The 21,645-nt window shown below is 38.5% G+C and overlaps 1 protein-coding gene across 1 annotated transcript; it reads left to right on the forward strand.

Moving 5' to 3' along the window:
- The first annotated feature begins 238 nt into the window (after positions 1-238).
- On the forward strand, positions 239-20,791 carry LOC121504137 (ubiquitin thioesterase OTUB1-like). The gene is made up of 7 exons (XM_041778767.1): positions 239-346; positions 5,132-5,193; positions 8,079-8,177; positions 8,362-8,480; positions 12,260-12,344; positions 12,918-13,112; positions 20,209-20,791. Exons 1-7 carry the CDS (start codon positions 304-306, stop codon positions 20,404-20,406), a joined length of 801 nt encoding a protein of 266 aa, XP_041634701.1. The 5' UTR covers positions 239-303; the 3' UTR covers positions 20,407-20,791.
- Positions 20,792-21,645: the final 854 nt, after the last annotated feature.

Genomic DNA, 21,645 nt, shown 5'->3' on the forward strand with positions numbered 1-21,645 from the left:
AGAGCTTATCCTTTCATAAGGGACAAATATTTAATGTCAATTTCGACTTTCAAGACTTTCTTTTCTCATTGGCCTGGGTTAGTCCAATTTGGGACACCAATTTGTCAAATTAAAGGCCGTAAAATGCAACATGGAACCCGTAAAGACAGTTTTGGAAGTGATATGTTTGTCTTTTATTGTGGTACATAAAAAGTAAAGTTAAAGGTCGACACATAAATCAGCCCATAAACTAATTTGACTCCGCCCGGAAGTGTGCAATGAATGAGGTCAGGCTGAAGGAGGAAACAGATTTCGACAGCTAAGATGGCGGAGGAGCAGCAGGAATCATCACAGGGAGAGATGGAGGGTGAGAGAAACCGTTACAGCACAACATTAAGCAAACATAGCGGCTAATTCTCCGTAAAATAAAGCCCGCATCCACGTGAATGTCCGCTCGCCGCTGCAGCCGTTGTCCTGTCCGTGGTTAAAGGTGTCTGCCATGCAGCGATGCAGAGACAGACAGACAGAGGCCACAGACTGGTACAGGCTAACGCTCGCTAGCTTGTCATTGCTACACAAAGAAAAAAAAACGCTTGTTAAGTAACTTTGAGAGAAACCGTTAAGTGACAGCCCCAGGACTTTTAACATGAGGATATAGTGAAAGTATAGGCTCGTTATCAAACACGGGGTGACACATTTTTAATGCTTAAACGATGTTATTCGTCGTGACCAGAATTTGTTTTGTTTTCGTACAGGTCGAGGTAGCTAAGTTTAGCAAACGGACATTAGCTGCTGTTTGGATTAACTTGTTCTTAAGGAAACTACTCACTAAGAATTTATCGTGTCTGTAATTGCCCTACGGTCATGCCTGATGTTAAAATTTCAAAAGAAACTGCAGATGTCGTGTTTATTGATTTATTGTTGTCTCCATAAAGAAATGCAGACCTCTGTGATTCCTGTTAGTCAAACGGATGCGATGGTTTCACGCCTCAGAGCAATTCACCTGTCATATTTCATAAGCAGAAGGGTCAAATGTAAATAAAAAGATGTATGGAAGTATAAGATAAAATAAATAATGCTCAAAAATATCAAATTGAACTCCAAAAGAAGGCCATTTCTGAGGGAGCTGCATCATTCAGCTCATTTAAACAGCTGCCTATGCAGGCAGAGCAGATGCAGTAAACCTAGTAGGGCTGGGCAGTTTGGATTGAAATCACATCGTGGTATTTTTCTAGCTGCGCAGCAATACACTATGTGAAAACACATTTATAAATAAAGTTAAGTTCATGTGAAATGATCTGAATGCCAAATGTCACAGGCCTTTTTATTAACAGCCAGCTGCACATTTTCAACAATGGCATAAAAACAAACTACTTGTCTGTTAAAAAAGACGTTTTAAGAAACAGTATGTAGAATTTATGCACAGATCTATGACATATTTTCTTTAAAGGTGCAGTGTGTAGAATTGGAAACATCTAATGGTTAATTCTAGGATGTGATGCTCTTTTCTCTGGTGAAAACTGTGCCAAACAGCGGGGTTGTTTTAAAAAGGTGCAGTTGTTATTTGTTTCCTTTTGTGGTACCAAAGTAACATGCACAACACCAAAACCAAAGATGGCAGCATATGTGGAAGGGACCCTCCCTGTGTATGAATCAAAGACTTATTCTGGGTTAAATAAAGATAAATGATTTCTATCAGGTTATTAAACATTAATTTAGGTATACATACATTTTTGCCAAGTTTTTTCAACTTAATTCTACTAGCTAAACATTTCACATTGCACCTTTAAGTTGGATACTTTCTAGGGCTGTCGATTGTGATTAACTTCATGTTTTATTGTCGCCTTTCAACACCCTTTGGTCAAGCCATGCCACAGCTCCCAGCAGGCACAGCCAAGTAAAATAAGTCCACCACTACTCCTTAATGTCTCATTTCACTTTAAAAACACAGACGGCTAATTGGTGAAGTCAGGAGTCAGCACCTTGTGCTGAGAAACATTTACCTTTTACCTGTCCCCTCATTTTCTTTAAGATCCGTAGCAAGCTCCTTTTTCTGTGGTAAAGTTCTTGTTAAAATGTTCGATCTACCCAGAGAACTAGGTTTGTGTCCAAACAGGAAGTCAACTACCCTTGGTTTAAGGCTGTAGAAAAATCCAAAGCAGCCTAAAGACAGTTCAGAATACAAAACAGTGGGATTTTAAAATCTAGTTGTGATTCTAGTTGACCATTTTGTATCTTCTATACAATCTTTTATTCTGTATGGAAAATTAAAAATTGTTTCTCTGTTATGCTTGTTTCCCTGCAAAATCTCACCGATCACAAGAATCAGCCGATGGCCAAAACACGTCAGTCTTGTCCACCCATTCAGGCTCACAGCATTGATTAGTCCATTGTCTATGCTGATGCACACTGGACAAGTTTCTGAGGGGTTCCCTGGCATGAGGGCATGTTTCAGGCTGCTTTCACACTAGGAGCCCGGTCCCGGATCCGAGTGCACTCGAACCCAAAGTCCGGTTCATTCTGGTAGTGTGAATGCAAACAAACCCACTTGGGGGAGGTGGTCCCAGGTGCAATTCAAGTGGACTCTGGCTCAGATTGGATGAGATGTGAATGCAACCATGCCCGGATATGGGCAGAGCGCCGTATCAGCTTTATGATATCAACGTAAAAGCTAATTTTCCTTCCACAGCATGGCAGTTTGTTCACATTTTTCCTCAATAAAGGGCGGAAGTCATCAGAATCCAGTCAGTAAACGGTCTGTTGCAGACGAATGAACACATGTTGAAGTCAGTGAGATGAAATACAAAGGCAATGAAAGTCTCTTGTCACCTCAAAAACTGCTGAATCTGCGCATTGCGAGCCCATTTAATCCTCTGAGCTGCACGTAGATGTGCAGATACAAAAAGCGACGTTGCTGGCATCTTAAAATGTTTTTTGAAATCATCTATGGCTGCAGGATGGACTTTTTGCTGGGTCAAAACAAAACCAATCTTTGCCCGGGTTATGACCCCAGGGGTTTCCATGGTAGCTTCTTCTTCTTTCTCCTCCCTGGTGGGGTTGTAAACCAGTTACGTGCATACCGCCACCTGCTGTATCAGACTGGGTAAATACACAAGTGGGCCCTGGCACAGTTTGATGTTGCTAGTGTGAAAGCAAGCCAGCAGGGGGAAGGGGGAGGAATCACGCTGCAGCGTGGTTCGAAACATCTGGGCCCTAATGTGAAAGTGCCCTCAGACACTCATCAAGAAGCCCTTATGTGTGGTCATCGAGGAAAAACTTGTTTGGAGGCACAAACTCTTTAACTCCTCACTGCTGTTTTAATACACTGTTAGGCTGAGATAAGGCTCACAGGTTCTGTACCACAGATCCAGAGTTTAGGAGCAGTGGACCAAATTTGAGAGCTGCTGCGCCACCTTTGACATGGATGACTCTGGTACAATCTCTGTGCAATCTGGCAGCATATTTTATAGATTACTGTGTTTTGTTAGACATCTTCCTTCTTAAATCTGAAACACTGCTAACTTACCTTGGCGGTGTATTTACTCTTTCTGCTCTCTTTTGCGCTCCTCCCTCTCAGTTTTCTGAATGGGCAGGGCAGTGTGCCGTTTGCTGTGAGAGACTGCGGGAGAAGCAAAAATCCAGAGAGAATTGCATGCTGATGACTTGAAAATGTTCACATAATTTATACTTATTGGTGGCAAAATGGTCAGTTTATACATCTCACATGAAAAAAGCTATTATAGATCATTCATACTCATTTACACCCACCTCTAGTTGTAACATGTCTATCATGACTTAACCAGAAACTCCAGATGCCTGCCAGGCATCCCACATGCCTCCTAAAGTCGGAATTCTGACCTAGTAAACTTGGAGGAACTTCAGTACCCTAAGTTATCAACACAATGCCCTAAACTACACGTGATGCGAGCATCTGCAACAAAATCAGCACTGATTCCGATCGCAGTATCCTGACAGCACTGGAGTGAGCATTTTTTCCCTGTCCTCCCGTTTCTGTTTTCCTCTTGAGATGGACAAGGAACAAGTAAAAAGGTAGATGACCAGGCATCAGGAGTGATCGATGCTGATCAGGAGTGATTGACAGGAGTGTTTCCTTGATTTTCTTTCTCTCTACTCACCCAAAATAGCATGCATTACAAAGTAGAGACAGTTGTGCATGATATCTGTGTTTGAAATTAATGTTTGAAACTTGTGCCAACATGTAGGCAAAACTCGTCTCAAAGCTGTCAAGGCTAGTCTGTACAAAGCGCCGCACTTTCATTTTTCTGTATTCAAAATAGAATAATTAAATATTACATTATTTAAAACTGAAACCTGAAATTCACAGGGTAGAGGATATATTTTTTAACAGATGCAGTGTTGAAAGTGAGCGTGGGACGTGATCAATGTCTGACACTCCCATGTTGTTAGGACACGGTGTAAGGAAGCGTGAACTTCTACTAGAAGCTTCTCTTCTCTAGCTGTATCTCATTCATGTTTTGTGCTTTTTGTGATGGACAGGGATTGTTCTCTGTCATCAGCCGTGCATAATTTCACCCCAGCTTCCCCCCTTTGTTTTCATTATGGTTCAGTAGAAGTTCATTTTCATTAGGGGGTGGGGGGGCCTGGGGGGTCAGAGTAGCAGGGAATCATTTTAATGATTCTCCACTGCCCTCAGCATCATCTCTTGCTGTTGTTTTGAAGGAGAGCCCTTGTTGTGCATTTTTTGCATTTAAATTAAGATGGGCTTTTATTTGATGCTTTACAGATGTAAGAGAAACTCGAAGATCATTCTGAGTCATAGTTTATGATTCACTCTGGACATCCCCCTCCCAAAATACTGTCTGATAGCTTTGTTTTTATGTTATACAATAATGTTGTAACAATGAGACAGCCCACTAAAGGATGCATTTTTGAACCAAACCATTTTTTTGCTAAAATATTATTCTTTCACCAGCCTGAACCTGATGCAGATGTTTAAATCCTGGTGTTGGATATTCTGCTTGCATCTTACAGGTTTCTTTTATTGGGAGGGTTTTGTTTTGGCTTAATGCAGCCTGTCTTGACAGAAGCTCTACCATCATGTTGGCATATAATAAATCCATATATGTAAACACTCCTGAAGCCTAATCCAGTCTTTTTCTTTACCTCACAGGAGTGAACTGCCTCGCATATGACGAGGCCATAATTGCTCAACAGGACAGAATTCAGCAAGAGGTAAGAGAACAAATTCTGTGAAATTATCCTGAAGGGTAACATAATGAAAAGTGGTGTTCATTAATTTGCCTCTGAACAACTAAATCAAGCAGTTTTCATATTTGATGTAAATCCTATAACCAGTGGTGACCATCAACTGGTAAAATAAATGCTGGGATAGCTGTCAACTCCACAGTTTCTTGTTCTGAAACTCTGTAGATGTGTAGACTCATCTGAACTTTTCATATGCAGTAGCCAACGCCACAGTTGTTTCCCTCATTAGCGTCTGTTTTATGTGATTCTGAAATAAAAAATATGATTGGAGCATTCTTAAGCTACTAAATAATCACCTTGTGAAAATAAATATGAACTTTTGTTGCAAAGAACCTATTTATTGAAAATTATGTAAAGCAGGGGTGTCAAACTCAATCACAGCAGGGGCCAGATTCTGAATTTATGTCTAACCTGAGGGCCTAACAGTGTCAACATTTAACCATAAACTGGCAACCTCATTTTCACCAGTGATAAATTATGGGCAAAAAAAAATCTTATTTTTAATATATGAAAAACTCAAAATGATAAGTTTAAGAGCTCAAACTCTGATTCAAAAGGTAAAAACACATTATTAAAAGTCAAAATATTGTAAATATGACATAGAAAGTCAAAACAATGAGCTTAAAAGGTCTAACAGGTAAAAATATGAGATTAAAAGTCAAAGTTAGGAATTGGAAGGTCCGGACATACGATGAAATTTAAAATATTTTGTAAAAAAGGTCAAAATATGACATAGAATTTAAAATTGTGAATCCATAAGGTCAAAATGTATGATAAAAGTTAAAATTATGAATTAAAATGGTTAACATATGAAATAAAGAGTCAAAATCATAGGTTTAAGTCGTAGTTCTGAGATGCAATATTGAAACTATGAAATGAAAACACAAACACACACTCTTGAATTTTTATCCAATATATTTTTACCCTTTAGTTTTTCCATTTTTTATGACTTAACAAGGATATTTTAAATCATCAAGGTTAAATTTACATTTTTATAATGGAGGAAATCTGCAGACCTCATACCGGTGGGCCAGTTATAATAAAAATGTGATATGATATAACTGTACCACGGGTCGGATTTGGCCCCCGGGCCTTGAGTTTGACACTCATGATGTAAAGCAGACATATCCAAAGTTACTAAATGGCAGTGTTGTAACTTTGGTGAGATATGAAATGCGATAAGGAAGTATTTAGACCCTTCACTTTTTCAATTTTTTTACGCTGCTGCCTGATTCTACAGGAAAAAATCAACATTTTTATTCTCATTAATCCACAATCAGTACCCCATAATGACAAAGTGAAACCAAAAATTTATTTTTTTGCAAATGTATGTAAAAAACTGAAATGTGTCATTAATATAGATATTCAGACCCTTAGCAAAAACACTGAAATTTAGCTCAGCTTCCTTGCCTTTTATCTTCATGGTTGCTGAGATGTTTCTGCACCTTGATTGGAGTCCAACTGTGGTAAATTAAATTGATTGGACATGATTTGGAGAAGCACACGCCTCTCTTGAGAAGGCTTCACAGGTGACTATGCATATCAGAGCAAAACTAAGCCATGAGGTCAAAGGAACTGCCTGCAGAGTTCAGAGACAAGATCGTTGGCAGGCACAGATCAAAAATTTTCTGCTGCACTGAGAGCACAGTGGCTGCCATGATGCATAAGTAGAGGATGTTTTGCATAACCAGGATTCTTCCAAGAGCTGGTCATCTAGCCAAACTGAGCATTAGGGGGCAAAAGGGCCTTGGTAAGATATGTAACCAAGAGCCTGATGGTCACTCTGACTGAGCGCCAGAGATCCTGTGTGCAGATGGGACAAACTTTCAGACAGACAAACATCACTGCAGCCCTCCACTGATCTGGGCTTATGGAAGCCTTGCCTCTGTGCAAAATAGATGAAATCCCACTTGGCTTTAACATTTGAGTTTTTTGCAGGTTTTAAGTGGGTTTTGCACTGAGGAAAGGCTTCCATCTAGCCACTATGCCATAAGCCCAAATCAGTGGAGGACTGCAGTAATGATTGTCCTATCTGCAAACTGGAACTCTGGAGCTCATTCAGAGTAGCCATCAGACTTATTGGCACCTCTCTTACTGAGCCCTTCTACCCCAATTGCTCACCAGCTCCTAGGAAGAGTCCTGGTTGTACCAACTTCCTCAGATTGAGAATTATAGAGGCCTCTGGTGCTCTTGGGAACCCCCAGAGCAGGGTTTTTTTTTTTTTTTTTTATTGTGTAGCTTTCCCCAAATCTGTGCCTCATAACAATCCTGTCTCTGAGCTCTGCAGGCAGTTCTTTGACCTTGTGGCTTTGTTTTTGCTCTGATAACATTGTCAGCTGTGAGGCCTTCTATAGAGGTGTGTGCCTTTTCAAATCATGTTCAATCAATTTAATTTACACAGGTGGACTCCAGTCAAGGAGTAGCAACATCTCTGCCATGATCAAGATAAAAGGGGATGGACCTGAGCTAAATTTTGGTGTTTTTGCAAAGGGCCTGGATACTTTTGACCCAATGAGATATTTCTGTTTTTTTATTTTGAATAAGTTTGCAAAATATTTAAAAAATAGGTTTTCACTTTGTCATGATGGAAAAATGAGTGTAGATTGATGAGAATAAGAATACATTTTTTAAATGAAGCATCAGGCTGCAGCATCTTCAACAAATCTGAGAAAAGTGAGGGGGGTCTGAGTGCTCTCTGAATACACTGGATATAGCAGGCATCTTTTCAAGGTTGAATTTGTAACCTATTTCAGACCTAAAGTACAGCTCCAAGATACAGTACAGTCACCAATGGGTTAAGTTGCTTTTGCTGCTTGCACTAATTTTAACTGCGTTTGTGTGTGGGTGTCTAGATAGCCAACAGTAACCCTTTAGTGTCGGACAGACAGGACCTGTCAGTGCTGCAGAGGGAGTACGCTGATGATGACACAGTTTATCAGCTCAAGATCAAGGTCAGTCGAACCACAGCACACCTGCTATCAAGTTTCTGCAGCCGCATCAGGATGCATTTCCTCCACAGTCCACACTTTCATTGTCTCTAAAACCACAAAGAAACTGTCAGTTTTTTACAGACAAAAATAAAGTCAGTGCAATTTGTTTTACTGTCGTGTAATTATTTTCTGTTTGTAATTGCAGGACCTTTATAAAAAATACTCATACATTCGTAAGACACGGCCAGATGGGAACTGTTTCTACAGAGCCTTTGGCTTCGCGCATCTTGAATCCCTGCTAGATGACAGCAAAGAGCTTCAGAAGTAAGTGTTGTGTTGGTGATCGTTTGCACTGTGGGCAGACCCAGTTTAACCCAACTGTTATCTTAAACTTACTAAGGTTTTAGTCACATGATTAGGATTTTGTTTTAAGTCTCTGACTTTTGCCACAGTTGCACCTTGTGCTCTGAGCCTACAGTGTTTTAGAACTCCCCTTTTCATCTTGCTTACCCTGTTTAAGTTTGAAAACTCTGGGGGAATCTTTTACAGTAAAAATTGATTTATGTACTTAATACCTCAAAGGATGACTGCATCCTATATCCTAATGCAGCGATACTCAACGTGTGGCTCTGGAGCCCATTTAAGCTACCTTTTGCCATGAAATACCACTTGTTTTTTTTTTTTTTGCCATTTTTGCCACTTCTATCCAAATTTTGCCCTTTTTCACTATTTTCTGCCCATTTAAGGTACCTTTTGCCACTTAAAACCACTTGTTTCCAATTTTTTCCATTTTTGCCACTCTTGACTGCCTTTTGCTCATTTCACCTTTTCCTCGCTATTTTCGCCCTTTTTCACCCGTTTTTGCTGCTTTTTGACCATTTTAGCCATCTTTGACTTGTTGTTGTTGCTACTTCAAGCCATTTTTGCCACTTTTCACCGCTTAGATTGTGGCTCTTGCAAAGGTATTTTTCTTTGATTGAGTGGGTTGAGTAACATTGTCCTAATGCAACCAATCTACCAATGCAAAGTGCTTAAACATAGGCTCTATTGAACATAAATTTAACCACTACATCACCCACTCTTCCCAGATGAATGCAAGCGATTGTTTACCAAAATTCATTGTGTATGTGCTGCTGCTTCCCTGCTCAAAACATGGTGGACCACATATCCACACAGACCAGGCTGACAGCACAACCGCTATTCTCCTTTATAGGGTCATAAAAGATGTTTAGTGTGACTCTTGGCAAATGTGTTGTAGGCTGGGGGCCCATACTTCATATCAGTCAGTACTATTGTGGGATGAGAGCTAACTAGTGTATCAGTAGCTAGCAGATTAGATTGCAGAGTCCACACAGTGAAAACAAATGCTACTGAAAGAGCTAAATGGCTGCAAAGACACGACACGTTACAGACTTTGCTGAATGCACAAAAGGCACCATACCAGAACAGTTTAGACTTTTTCTGCTTGTATATTGGTGTGGTTCATATTAACTGTAATTCTTAGAGGTAAAATGGAATGAATTGGAGACTTTTTAACAACACCAGCAACTTCTAATATGTTCCTAATAGTGCTGGGCAATTAATCACAAACTAGATTGAATCGCAATATGGCCTGCTGCAATTTACAAATCACACATTTCTTTTTTCACATATTTCTTTAATTTGAATTATGTCAAAACACCAATTTAATAAATCAAATTTTTGTAGCAGCAGAGATTTCATGCAAACATTTAGTTTACGTGTTTTATGTATGTTTTCCTTATCAAAATGAGGGACATAAAAATGATAATGCCCCTCATAAAGCAAATGACGTCAAATTTCCAATGTTAGCAAAAATAGTTTATCCTATCAAAAATTGATGAAGCTTAGTGTTAGTTCACAAAAGTCATACCCCAAGTTACTATCAGCTGATAGCCAGCTTCATCTCCTCCACCCCAGCCACCTCCTTTATAGCATAAAGCTTGTTGCATCCTCATATTCAGAGTCATGCTATTATGAATTAATTGTTTCTGAATAATTTATTTGTTTTCAATACACATTGTCATAAATGTGTGCATCTCTATGGGGATTTCTAGCCATGTGCTCCCTGCAAAGTCAAAACCACTACTGACTAACCCAGGGAGCTTCTTTTCAGCAGAGTCTTCTCTGCCAAGTGAAACTGTAGAGGACTTATTTTGAATTAAAATGGTTAAATGTATGATGAGTGTCCTGGCTGAATGTAGGCTATAATATGGAATCATTCATTGCTCAAATTTGTTGACAAACACATGAGGAATAATCGCATATTAAATTGCAGTTGCAACATTGGGGAAAAAAATCACAGTTATATTATTTTTGCTAATTGTTAAGGCCTAGTTCCTAATGATAAAGGAGATGGTTGTTTTTTTATTTAAATGTTAACATTAATTTATTAAAACAATGACTACTCCTTTGTTCTATACTTTATTAGCTGAGTACTTTCATTACCATAAATATTTCCACTAGTTATCAAATCCAGAGCAGTCCTTAATTTTTACAGTTGTAATGTGCCATTATGACAAGATGTGTATTGTTGTAAAGATTGCTACATGAAGCAATGGCAACTGCTTCTGGAAGCTGCCATTCTTTTGCTGGATCTCAATCATGTTTTGAGCCTCCTATTTTAAATGGACTGTTTGCCATCAGTTATGCGTTCTGTTGCCCAGCATGCAACTCCATCACCCCCAATCTCTGTAACAATGGGGTCCAATTAGACATTTCCAAGCCGCTCAGAGACGTGCTGCTCCTCTCTACCCACCTTTACTGCCTATGGGTTATTCTGAACTGTAAGGCAGTCGTAAAGCATTCTTGGATGGTCATGGTGGTTTATGAAGTTTGTGTACATGGCGTCTTTTTTTCATTGCAAAGATTGATGAAGAGTGAACCATTTCTCATCCTTACATCTCTGTTGAGGTTCGTATTAGACTGCTAACATTGACATTGTTGACTAGTCACAAGCTATTGAAAAAAATAAGTTGATATGTCAGGTTGATTTTAGCATTCTGCTTGTTGCTCACTGCTAACGAGTCAAAATAGCGGAGTTAGCCCCGCTAATAGTCAAAAGCAGCCTTGAAGCTAATGTTGCGTTAACCTCATTATTTGAACCCCTCATCAGTAAGTGACGATCTTAAAGCCCAGCTTATGTCTTACAGAGGTGAAACTTAACTGTAGCACACGTAGCTTAAATGTAACATTCTAGTGCTAATTTGGCAGCTTAAAGTTGCTATTTTTCATCTCTCAGGTCACAACAACACAACTCTCTCACTTATCGTGGACATCTCTGTTTTGAAAATGATTTTAGTCATTTATCTCAACAGGTCAAAGTTTCTCTCACGCAGAGATATTTCTTTCATTCAAATTTTTAGCTTCTCGCCAAGCATTTTCCTGAAAACAGTATTTTTTCTCACATCTGTTTTCTCTCGTTTTACATTTTTTCTCCTCCTATATGACATTAATATTCAACATACAGTATGTAAGGATAAATACAAATGTAATTTTATTTATATGAATATAATAATAACATAACCCTGCCACACAAAAATAAAAACCACCCACCCTTTATTATAACTGGTTATTTTTAAAACCAGGCAGCAGTATGGATTACATTTAGATTTATAATGGCATATAACCTCAATAAAAGCCAGGAAGTAATTACAAAAATAAACAAACAAACTAACAACTGTTTAGTAAAGTATACTGTATAGAGTGCAGTTTGAAGCATTGGAGGTGAGTGGAGCTTCCAGCACATTTATCTGCATCATCATCATCGGTTATTGGTTGATTTAGAGCCTCTGGCAGCAGAACTTACATAGCAAGCGTGCAAGTGTCTCTAAAGTGGAGATTTATTTTCTTTTAAAGCCTTAAAAAAAGTTGTAGATGTACAAAGAAAAGAAAAAGCCCTTTTTTGGTGCATCTTATTCTTGTAAAGCCTCTGGAGGTTGGTATAGTATTTATTTTTATTTTTGGTCAGCCTTGTATAGTTGCAGTAACCAGATACACAATTATAAATGAATCTATCTGAAATACCATGTCTGTATTAATATTTTAGTGTTATTTAATACATGTCCTTTTCTGTTTCATTTTAGGTTCAAAGCAGTTGCATCCAAAAGTAAACTGGACTTGGTGAACGAGGGCTTCACTGAGTTCACCATTGAAGATTTTCATAATACGGTAAGTTTGCTTCATGAGGAAAAGATGGGAAGAGGATGGCTGATATTTGATTTCTGCCAATGTCACATTTTTAATTATGCTGATCTGATGCTGACTGGCTCAGCCTGGGACTCTGCAGATGCCAGTAGCATGTTGGCACTTTTTCTACCCTATTGCAAAGGCAGTTTCTCACTGTAGTGTATTAACACATCATTATAACAGTCCTATTGTTAATTTGGAGTCAGGTTCTATTTTTGATTTAATGACATCATTTCTTCTTTCACATGCTGTCTACACTGCTTCCTGCCTTCATCTCTCTTCACTTTGCTTCACAAATCTCTTTTTTTTAGTATCACGCTGCATGCTGTATATCTTGTATCTTGTAGGATAACATATGGGAAAGTGTTCAAATAATGTTTAACTGTAATTTTCCTCGTTACCCTGCCAACCCTGAATCCTCCTGTGCCAAGGTACATGATGTATTTGGCCACCCGGAGCAGCCAGAAACACTCGATTTGGCCAGTTATAGAGGAACTTGGCAAGCAGTTCATGTACATATCAATCTGATGATGTAAATAATCCCTTTTCTCCAAGTTCATGGACCTGATCGAACTGTGTGAGAAACAGCCGAATCTGCAGGAGCTGCTCAACTCCTTCAACGACCAGAATGTGTCGGACTACGTGGTCGTGTACCTGCGGCTGCTCACCTCAGGCTACCTGCAACGAGAGCACAGCTTTTTTCAGCATTTCATAGAAGGAGGGCGCTCTGTCAAGGAATTCTGTCAGCAGGTTGGCTCATTAAATCATTTTTTTCTATTCTTTATTTTCTTTTATTTAACCTGGAAAACTTAACTGACATCAAGAATCTAATTTACAAAAGCATCCAAGCAAAGACAGGCAGCAGAACATTTAACAGAGAGTTACAGACAGTTACAGACATGAAACATGGCAGATTAGCCAATCCCAAGTCACAGAGCACAAAGTCATTAGTCTAAACGTCTGCAGCTTATTCATTAAGTTCCTTCAGTCAGACATAAACCAGGCTGCAGGAGTCCTGAAACTCCTTTTTTCCCATTTCATAATAGACTGTGGGGAGAGATGCAGGATTCCTGCAGATCCTAGAGAACTCTTAAATAGTCTTAAATTGCACATTTGAAATTTAAGGCCTTAAAAAAGTCTGAATTTTACCAGTGAGAGGTCTTTCATTTTAAAAGGCCTCTAGACAAAGACATGTCGTTATCCAATATTTGTTTTCTAGCCAACCTTATACGATTTTAAACATCTTTTTCTGTGATTTAATACACTCTTCACTCTTGTAATACACACGCCCCTTATATTAACAGGTTTTCCCCTACAGAAAAAGTATTATTCTGCTTTTTCATGGTAAAATAGTTTAGAATAAGCTCAGCACATCTGCTAAATATCAGCACATGTGATGCTGATACTGATAAATATCAGTATATGCCATATTATTGGAATACAGGCATTAAATGTGCCAGAAATTGAAAATGTTGGTGTTTATGACCAAGAAGTGAATTTGCCTTTCACCATTTGATGTTTAATAAATAGTTCATTAAATCTGAAAATTCAGCCCTGGTCCGTTGTATTGAGAAATCTCATATGCCTTTAGTTTTTTGACCGTTAACTGCGCCAAAAGTGGCGTTTCTCAGTTTATGTCTTAAGAATGACTTAAAAAGTCTAGAAAATAGATTTGTAAAGTTGTATAGGAAAGTGAAAATAACAGCAGTGCATCTTGTGACTGAGTCACAGAGAGAAGGCTGTAGCTTCCAGCATTTTCACAGGAATTAAGGCGCACAAGTTTGAGGGAAGCAGGTTGAGTTTAGCCTTATAAGTTAGGATTTTGTCTGTCAGTGGCCAATATGGCCTCCAATTACTATTCTAAACATTGGTATAGGGCTGAAACCATTCCTCAAATTATCTGGGTAATTCAATTTAAAAAAATTCCTCGAGGCAAATTATCTGCCTCGGGGCTCCGCTTAAATCAGTCCTGTATTCATATACGGCCATGCTGTAGCCTGGACATCGCGCCGTGTGTTGCGCGGCGTGCTGTGTTTCGCACGGATGGCTATTTGTGTGGCACAATGCCCTTGTTTTCGCTGTTACTATAAGGTAATATGCATGATACGAGGCGTGAAGATAACGAGGGAAGAGAAAGAGATGCAGTGATGTTTACAGGCACTCGTCCTGCGTTTTTACGCATCCACTGGCCGTGGCTTCATGGCAGATACAGCACTACGCCTGCACCTGTAAACCTACGCAGACCTCTGGGTTCAGTGCTGACTGTATGACTCGCATCGCTCATTTTGTGTCTGCAGACTTTAGGGAATTTTATAAACTTCTCTGATTGACCCGACAGCTTTACAGAACACCGTCAGGCTTCACGATTCAAGTCCTGTTTGGTGCTTCCCTTCTCTCCCGCTCTCTCTTTCTTTTCTGTGTGCACACGTTGTACATTGGATTATAAATTATCTAAAATTCAGTGCACTGATATCTTGATTGCAGCTTTTTTTTCAAAATGTTTAGAATCTCGAATGATTTGATAAGACTTATATTGATAATGAATTGACACCAGTTCTCCTTATCGCCACAGACAGTGACAGAGACTAAATAGGTTAAAGTTCATCGTCATACAGTCAGGATTCAACAGGTCACAGAAGCAGCTTTATCCCTTAAAATGTGTTCTCCAGGTCAGTGGATGCTCTTAAAAGGTCATATTTTTATCTTATGGTGGATGAACTCACAAAAAAATGTGCAAAAATTTTTAGTGAACACCCTTTTGAAAAAAGACCATATTCCTCTAATCTAAAGGTTCACCGTTCAGACATCATCGGACCGCTGTGTGAATGATGGAGCTTTATTCTTGCTATAATGTGAAATATCACATTCATGCATAAAATAGGGGATTTTAAAATGATTACGTGTCCCTTTACTTCAATGACAACTTGGAGAATAGAAATAAACTACAATGAAAGAAATAAAGTGTTGGCACCAAACAATTCCTGGTAAAGGATCCCTAAAACCCTAAATATGGCATAATCTAATGTCATTATTTAACTTCCTTTCCTTTTAACTTTAAGAAATGTAAACTGTCATCAGAAATTCATTGCACTCTGAAAAATATATTTTCTTCAGAGAACCTGTTAATACCAATTTTTAATATAACGGTAGTTCATTTCAGGGACCAAACTTCTTTTCTCATTTGTCTAGTACTACTTCTCTTAAAAAAGCAAAAGTGACCGATTGCAATATTTCTTATTAGAGTACTCGATTAATCGTCTGAAGAATTGATAGAATACTCGACTACAAAAAGAATCTATTGCTGCAGCCCTACATTGGTATATACCCTGTTTTCACAGTCGGTGCATCTCCAGTATCATACATGTGCGGTAGTCCTGCAGGGTTTTATGTTTAAGATGATCAGATAGATGTGCTTTTGCTAGCTTGAATGCCCGCATGTCAGTTTTACAAGCTGTCTTGCTGAGAACCGCACACCACAAGCGGAAAAAACGTAGATCCAAATGTCTTGATCAGAGATCTTGATGAAGCTGCAGCTGTGCTGCTCATCCAGGCTGTGGTTTCTCTGACCTCCTTACATGTAATCAGCGTCACTCTGGTCTAGTAAAATACAGCTTGAGATGTTCACTGACAGGCTTTTTTTCTGTGAACACAGGATGATAACAAGCTATAATTTGTTACAACTCTGAAGAAAAGTAAATTGTTTTCATCAAGTAGACTGAGCAAGAGTAAAATATTAGTGCTGGACTGTTAGGCTTCAAAAATTATGACATTTCTCTGCTGTGCATTTAATCTGTCAAATCACAAGCAGAGATGAGATTAGAGACCATTCTAGGTATGCCAGTATTTTTATCTGTATATTTAAATCACTGAAAGTATTAGCTATAATCTTTGTGTTTGACATTTATGGCATTGTTACACTTTTAATAATTGAATTAGTCCAAATAATTTAAAGTTTATGACTGAGAATAAAGACTAGAAAGGACTTTTTATTGACTTAAACTAAACTAGAATGTTTGAGTTTTGTTGACTAAATCTGGATTAAAACTTGAGAAACTGAAATGCATAATGGCTAATTCTACATTGGAATTTGCAGGAAGGATTAAAATTTTGTGTATTTAGATATAAACACAATCAAAATAATGTTTGAATTGTCCTGTTGCTGACTTTAACAGTTTTCTTAAATATATTACAGAAATATCTTAATTTGAGACCAAAGAGCTTCAGAAGCACACGGGCAAAATAAAAAAGAAAAGAAAAAAGAGAATAATCTAAAATTTTTTGAAAACATTACAAAGAGAAATGGTTTCCAAAGCATGTAGTGTTACAAAAATGTTAAAATTTATGATCACTTTATAAATAACTCCATCCAGTTAGTCAGAAAACCTAAAAACTGTTATGAGTCAGACTTTTGCAAAATAACAAACTGCAAAATGTCTGCTATGCAACTGTTGTAATTTCAGCCCCTAGATTAAGGTTGAGAGGATAAGTACAGTTGAAACCAGAAGTTTACATACACTATATAAAAAGGCACATAAACTTTTTTTTCTCACCGTCTAACATTAAATCAGATTAAACTTTTCCTGTTTTTGGTCAATTAGGATTACCAAAATTATTTCTATTTGCTAAATGCCAGAATAATGAGAAAAGGATTTTTTTTAGACAACTTTTTTTACTTTCTTCAAAGTCAGAAGTTTACATACACTAAGATTACTATGCCTTTAAACAATTTGGGAAAGCCCAGATGATGATGTCATGTCTTTGGAAGCCTCTGATAGGTTTATTGACAACATTTGAGTTAATTAGAGGCACACCTGTGGATGTATTTTAAGGCACACCTGAAACACACTGCTTCTTTGTGTAACATCATGGGAAAATCAAAACAAATCTGCCAATTGTGGACTTGCACAAGTCTGGTTCATCCTTGGGTGCAATTTCCAGAAGCCTGAAGGAGCCACGTTCATCTGTTCAAACAATTATACACAAGTATAAACACCATGGGAATGTCCAGCCATCATACCGCTCAGGAAGGAGACGGGTTCTGTGTCCCAGAGATGAACGTACTTTGGTCCGAAAAGTGCATCTCAACCCAAGAACAAAAGCAAAAGACCTTTTGAAGATGCTGGCTGAAGCTGGTAAGAGTGTGTCATTATCAACAGTCAAACGAGTCCTGTACCGACATGGGCTGAAAGGCCACTCTCCCAGGAAGAAGCCATTACTCTTTACTCTTTACCTTAATTTTTGGAGACATGTTCTGTGGTCTGACAAAACTAAAATTGAACTTTTTGGCCATAATGACCATCGTTACATTTGGAGAAAAAAGGGGGAAGCTTGCAAGCCTGAGAACACCATCCCAACTGTGAAACATGGGGGTGGCAGCATCATGTTGTTGGGTTGTTTTGCTGCAGGAGGGACTGGTGCACTTCACAAAATAGATGGCATCATGAGGAAAGAACATTATGTGGAAATACTGAAGCAACATCTCAAGACATCAGCCAGGAAGTTCAAGCTTGGGCGCAAATGGGTTTTCCAAATGGACAATGACCCTAAGCATACTGCCAAACTGGTTACAAAGTGGCTTAAGGATAACAAAGACAGTGTTTTGAAGTGGCCATCACAAAGCCCTGATCTTAATCCCATTTATTTATGGGCAGAGCTGAAAAGGCATGTGCGAGCAAGGCGGCCTACAAACTTGGCTCAGTTACACCAGTTCTGCCAGGAGGAATGGGCCAAAATTCCTGCAAACTATTGTGAGAAGCTTGTGGAAGCATATCCAAAACGTTTGACCCAAGTCACACAGTCTAAAGGCAATGCTACCAAATACTAATGAAATGTATGTAAACTTCTGACTCTCAAGAAAATAATAAAAAATTGTCTAAAAAATGATCTCTCTCATTATTCTGGCATTTAGCAAATAGAAATAATTTTGGTAATCCTAATTGACCAAAAACAGGAAAAGTTTAATCTGATTTAATGTTAGACGGTGAGAAAAAAAAGTTTATGTGCCTTTTTATATAGTGTATGTAAACTTCTGGTTTCAACTGTACATCTGATTTGTAGCAGGTTCTATTTCAAAAATAAATCAAACAAATGTTTGAGTTGGCAAACAGCTAGTTAACTAACATTTGATTGTGAAAAACAATAGTGAATGGTAGAAACACAGGTTGTAATGAATTTTGGTGCACCTCAATACACCTTACACCACTGATCATCAACTGGAAGCCCAGGGGCCACTTCAGGCCCCAAAAACTTTCCACCTGGCCCCCAGAAGCTTGATTAAATTCAGAAAATGTGCTGAAGAAAAAGAAATATATTGCTGTATTGGGGGGGGGGGCTCGCCGACCAGGGTGATCTTGGTCAATCAAATGCTTTTCAACCAATCAGTAAACCAATCGGATGGAAGCTGTCAGCCCTACAACAGGCTTGTTTCCATCATGTTTTTTTTCATCAATCAGGATGCAGCATATTCACATGAAAATATATGGCAGCACCAGAAATGTGGGACTTAAATATCTCAGTTGCCCCCTTGTGGCTGGCTTCAATATAGGCAATAGGGTTCACTGCTAAAGGCTAAAAATAAGGTACATGTCAAAGAAAATAAAACAATTTAAACAGAATTTTCTCTTATTTTTAGGTCATTTAATGGTCCGGCCCTCATAGTAGCTGCATAGAAATAAGCTGGCCCTTGTACAAATGTAGTTGATGACCCCTGCCTTACACGCTCAGCATATGAAGCACTGTGCCAAACCATGGCGTGTGCATCCGTGTATATATATATTTATATATATATATATGTGTGGGTGTTTGTCTTTTGCATAATTGGCTTGACATTAAGAGGAGTTCTGTCATCACTTCTAAAAGCATCTTCATACACACAGAGTGATGCTGCTGGTTTTTATTATATATTGAGGCTTTTATTATAAGAATGTGCTCATAATTGCTGCACTGTCTTCATGGCGGTAATTAAAGCATGACTATGTAGATATGGTATTACCGTATTACTGCCCATTCCTACCACGTACTGTGATGCTTGTTAGAAATGAAAAGTTTTCATAGTGTCAGAGATTTGAGACTTTGGGGTGCCGCCTTGTAATTTTGTATGCAGAAAACCCCCTGTTATTAAGTTATGCAATACATGAGGTAACTATAAAGGCTGGAGTGGTATCCATGTTCAGAGTAATGGACTGAGTAGCTTTTGGTTTAGCAAAGAAAAAGTCCTTTTAATTTCTATTTATTAAAGCAGCAGCTGCACAAATCTGTAGTTCAAAATCAAATTAGCCCTACATAGAAAGCTACACGTGTTGTAATCTAGGAACACCAGGCTTTTACAGACCATCTCATGCTACATTGAACCCATGATGCATTAGTATTATTCACAGAGTGGATGTACAGGATGTGTGTTTTTGTACCGCGTACACCTGCAGGCCTCGTGTTGTGTGAGTCATGGTAATAAAATAAACAGTGAGGTTTTTTGAGCAGGTTTATTTTTTCAGTCTCTGGATCCAGCACAGTGCTGTTATACTGAATTTTATGTAACAAATGTAAATAAACATCTACAGACTACAGCAGGCTGCAGGATAAAGTTACCAGTGTTGAGTAACCCTTTTGTTATCCAGAGATTTCCAGCTGGTTCTAGTAAAATAAATGCCAAACAAGCAGATTAAGACCTTAAGTGGACAGTCTGTTTGATAGAAAGCAGCTGATAGGAAGTGAAATAGTTGCAGTAATACTCCTTTTTCACTCAGTAATCTTTGGCCAAGTACTGAAACATTACTGATCACACTGTTTAATGACTATTTCTTTTTTCAAACTCACCCTGAATGTGCTCGTCTTTTTCCTCGTTTTTTAGGAGGTAGAGCCAATGTCTAAAGAAAGTGACCACATTCACATCATCGCCTTAGCCCAGGCCCTAAACGTTTCCATCCTGGTGGAGTACATGGACAGAGGAGAGGGAGGAACTGTCAATCACCACGTCTTCCCTGAAGGCGGCGACCCACGCATCTTCCTCCTCTATAGACCCGGCCATTATGACATCTTGTACAAATAACACTCCTGGCCACAGCCCACCTCATCCTCCTCCTGCTGAACGCTACAGCCGTGGATTTAAAAATAACTTCAGCAGACACGTGGATGAATCATACATCTGTGTATGAGATTACACTCATGTATTTGAAAAAAAAAAGAAAGAAAAATAAAAGATAAATCACATTACATGCCTCCCTTCCCCCTCCTCTCCCCTGAATTTCCCCTCAGTCATCACAAAATGGTTAATTAAAAAAATCTTTGGAAAAATAGAAGTGACTCCAGGCATTTAGAGTTGTACAGGTTTTTTTTCTTTTGTGGTTGTAAATGTTATCTACTTGCTTTATGTTGGATTCTTTTCCTTTGTTACACTGCGTTCATTGAGTTTTATTAAAGGGATTTACATCTTATTCATTGTGATGTGTTTTTTAAGGCTTATATTGTCAATAAATGATGTCTTGTGCAATTATGAAACTTGAAATCAACACATCTGAAGGTAAACTCTTGAAATAGAAGCCACTGTTTTTCAGTTTTATTGTTTGGTTACAAAGTCAAAATGACACGCACTCAGAGAAACAGATTACTTAATTTGTTGTTGATCAGGCCGTTCAAAGGGGGGATAAAAGGGAGAGCCAAACTAGAGGCTGGCAAATTCATGATCCATTTTAACCACTTTTATAAAAACTATTTTATTTATTTATGTTATAGCCCAATATAGCCTTTTTTAAAATGTAAACATGTTTTCTCAATAACAGAATTACCTTTTTTTTAGGTGTGAACAGTGTGGATGGGCACACTAAATGATTAGGAAAGTAATTTCAGACCTTGTAGCTAAGCCAGAGTGTGAACAAATGTCAGGGTGCCAGAAAATTAAATTGAAGAAACTTAGAAAATGTAATGGATACATGATAAAGTAAGTGCAAAAAGTAGAAATAATTGGTTAAATGTGGCAGGAATGGGCAGAAAAAGTGGTGATCGGGGTCAAATAGTAGTAAAATGGGTTGAATGTGGGAAAACATGGGCAGAAATGGGTGAGAATTAGTTAAAATAAGTTAAAAGTGGCAATAAGGGGTTCAAAGGCAAGAATGGGCAGGAAAAAAGTGGTGAGAATGGGTTAAAGGTCACATATTTGACCCCTTTAAGACAAGTTAATATTGTTCTCAGAGGTCCCTGAAACATGCCTGGAAAGTCTGTTGCTGAAAAAACACTCCAGTATTAGGTTTTTGTATGTCTAAAAATCCCTCTGTTTCAGCCCTGCTTGGAA

The sequence above is a fragment of the Cheilinus undulatus genome, linkage group 22 (assembly GCF_018320785.1).
Source record: "Cheilinus undulatus linkage group 22, ASM1832078v1, whole genome shotgun sequence".
NCBI classification, from domain to species: Eukaryota; Metazoa; Chordata; class Actinopteri; order Labriformes; family Labridae; genus Cheilinus; species Cheilinus undulatus.

Coding starts and splice junctions, on each gene's coding strand:
- LOC121504137 (XM_041778767.1), top strand. CDS start 304: ATGGCGGAGGAGCAGCAGGAATCATCACAGGGAGAGATGGAGG. Junction 347..5,131: donor ATCACAGGGAGAGATGGAGG/GTGAGAGAAACC, acceptor TTTACCTCACAG/GAGTGAACTGCCTCGCATAT. Junction 13,113..20,208: donor TCAAGGAATTCTGTCAGCAG/GTTGGCTCATTA, acceptor CTCGTTTTTTAG/GAGGTAGAGCCAATGTCTAA.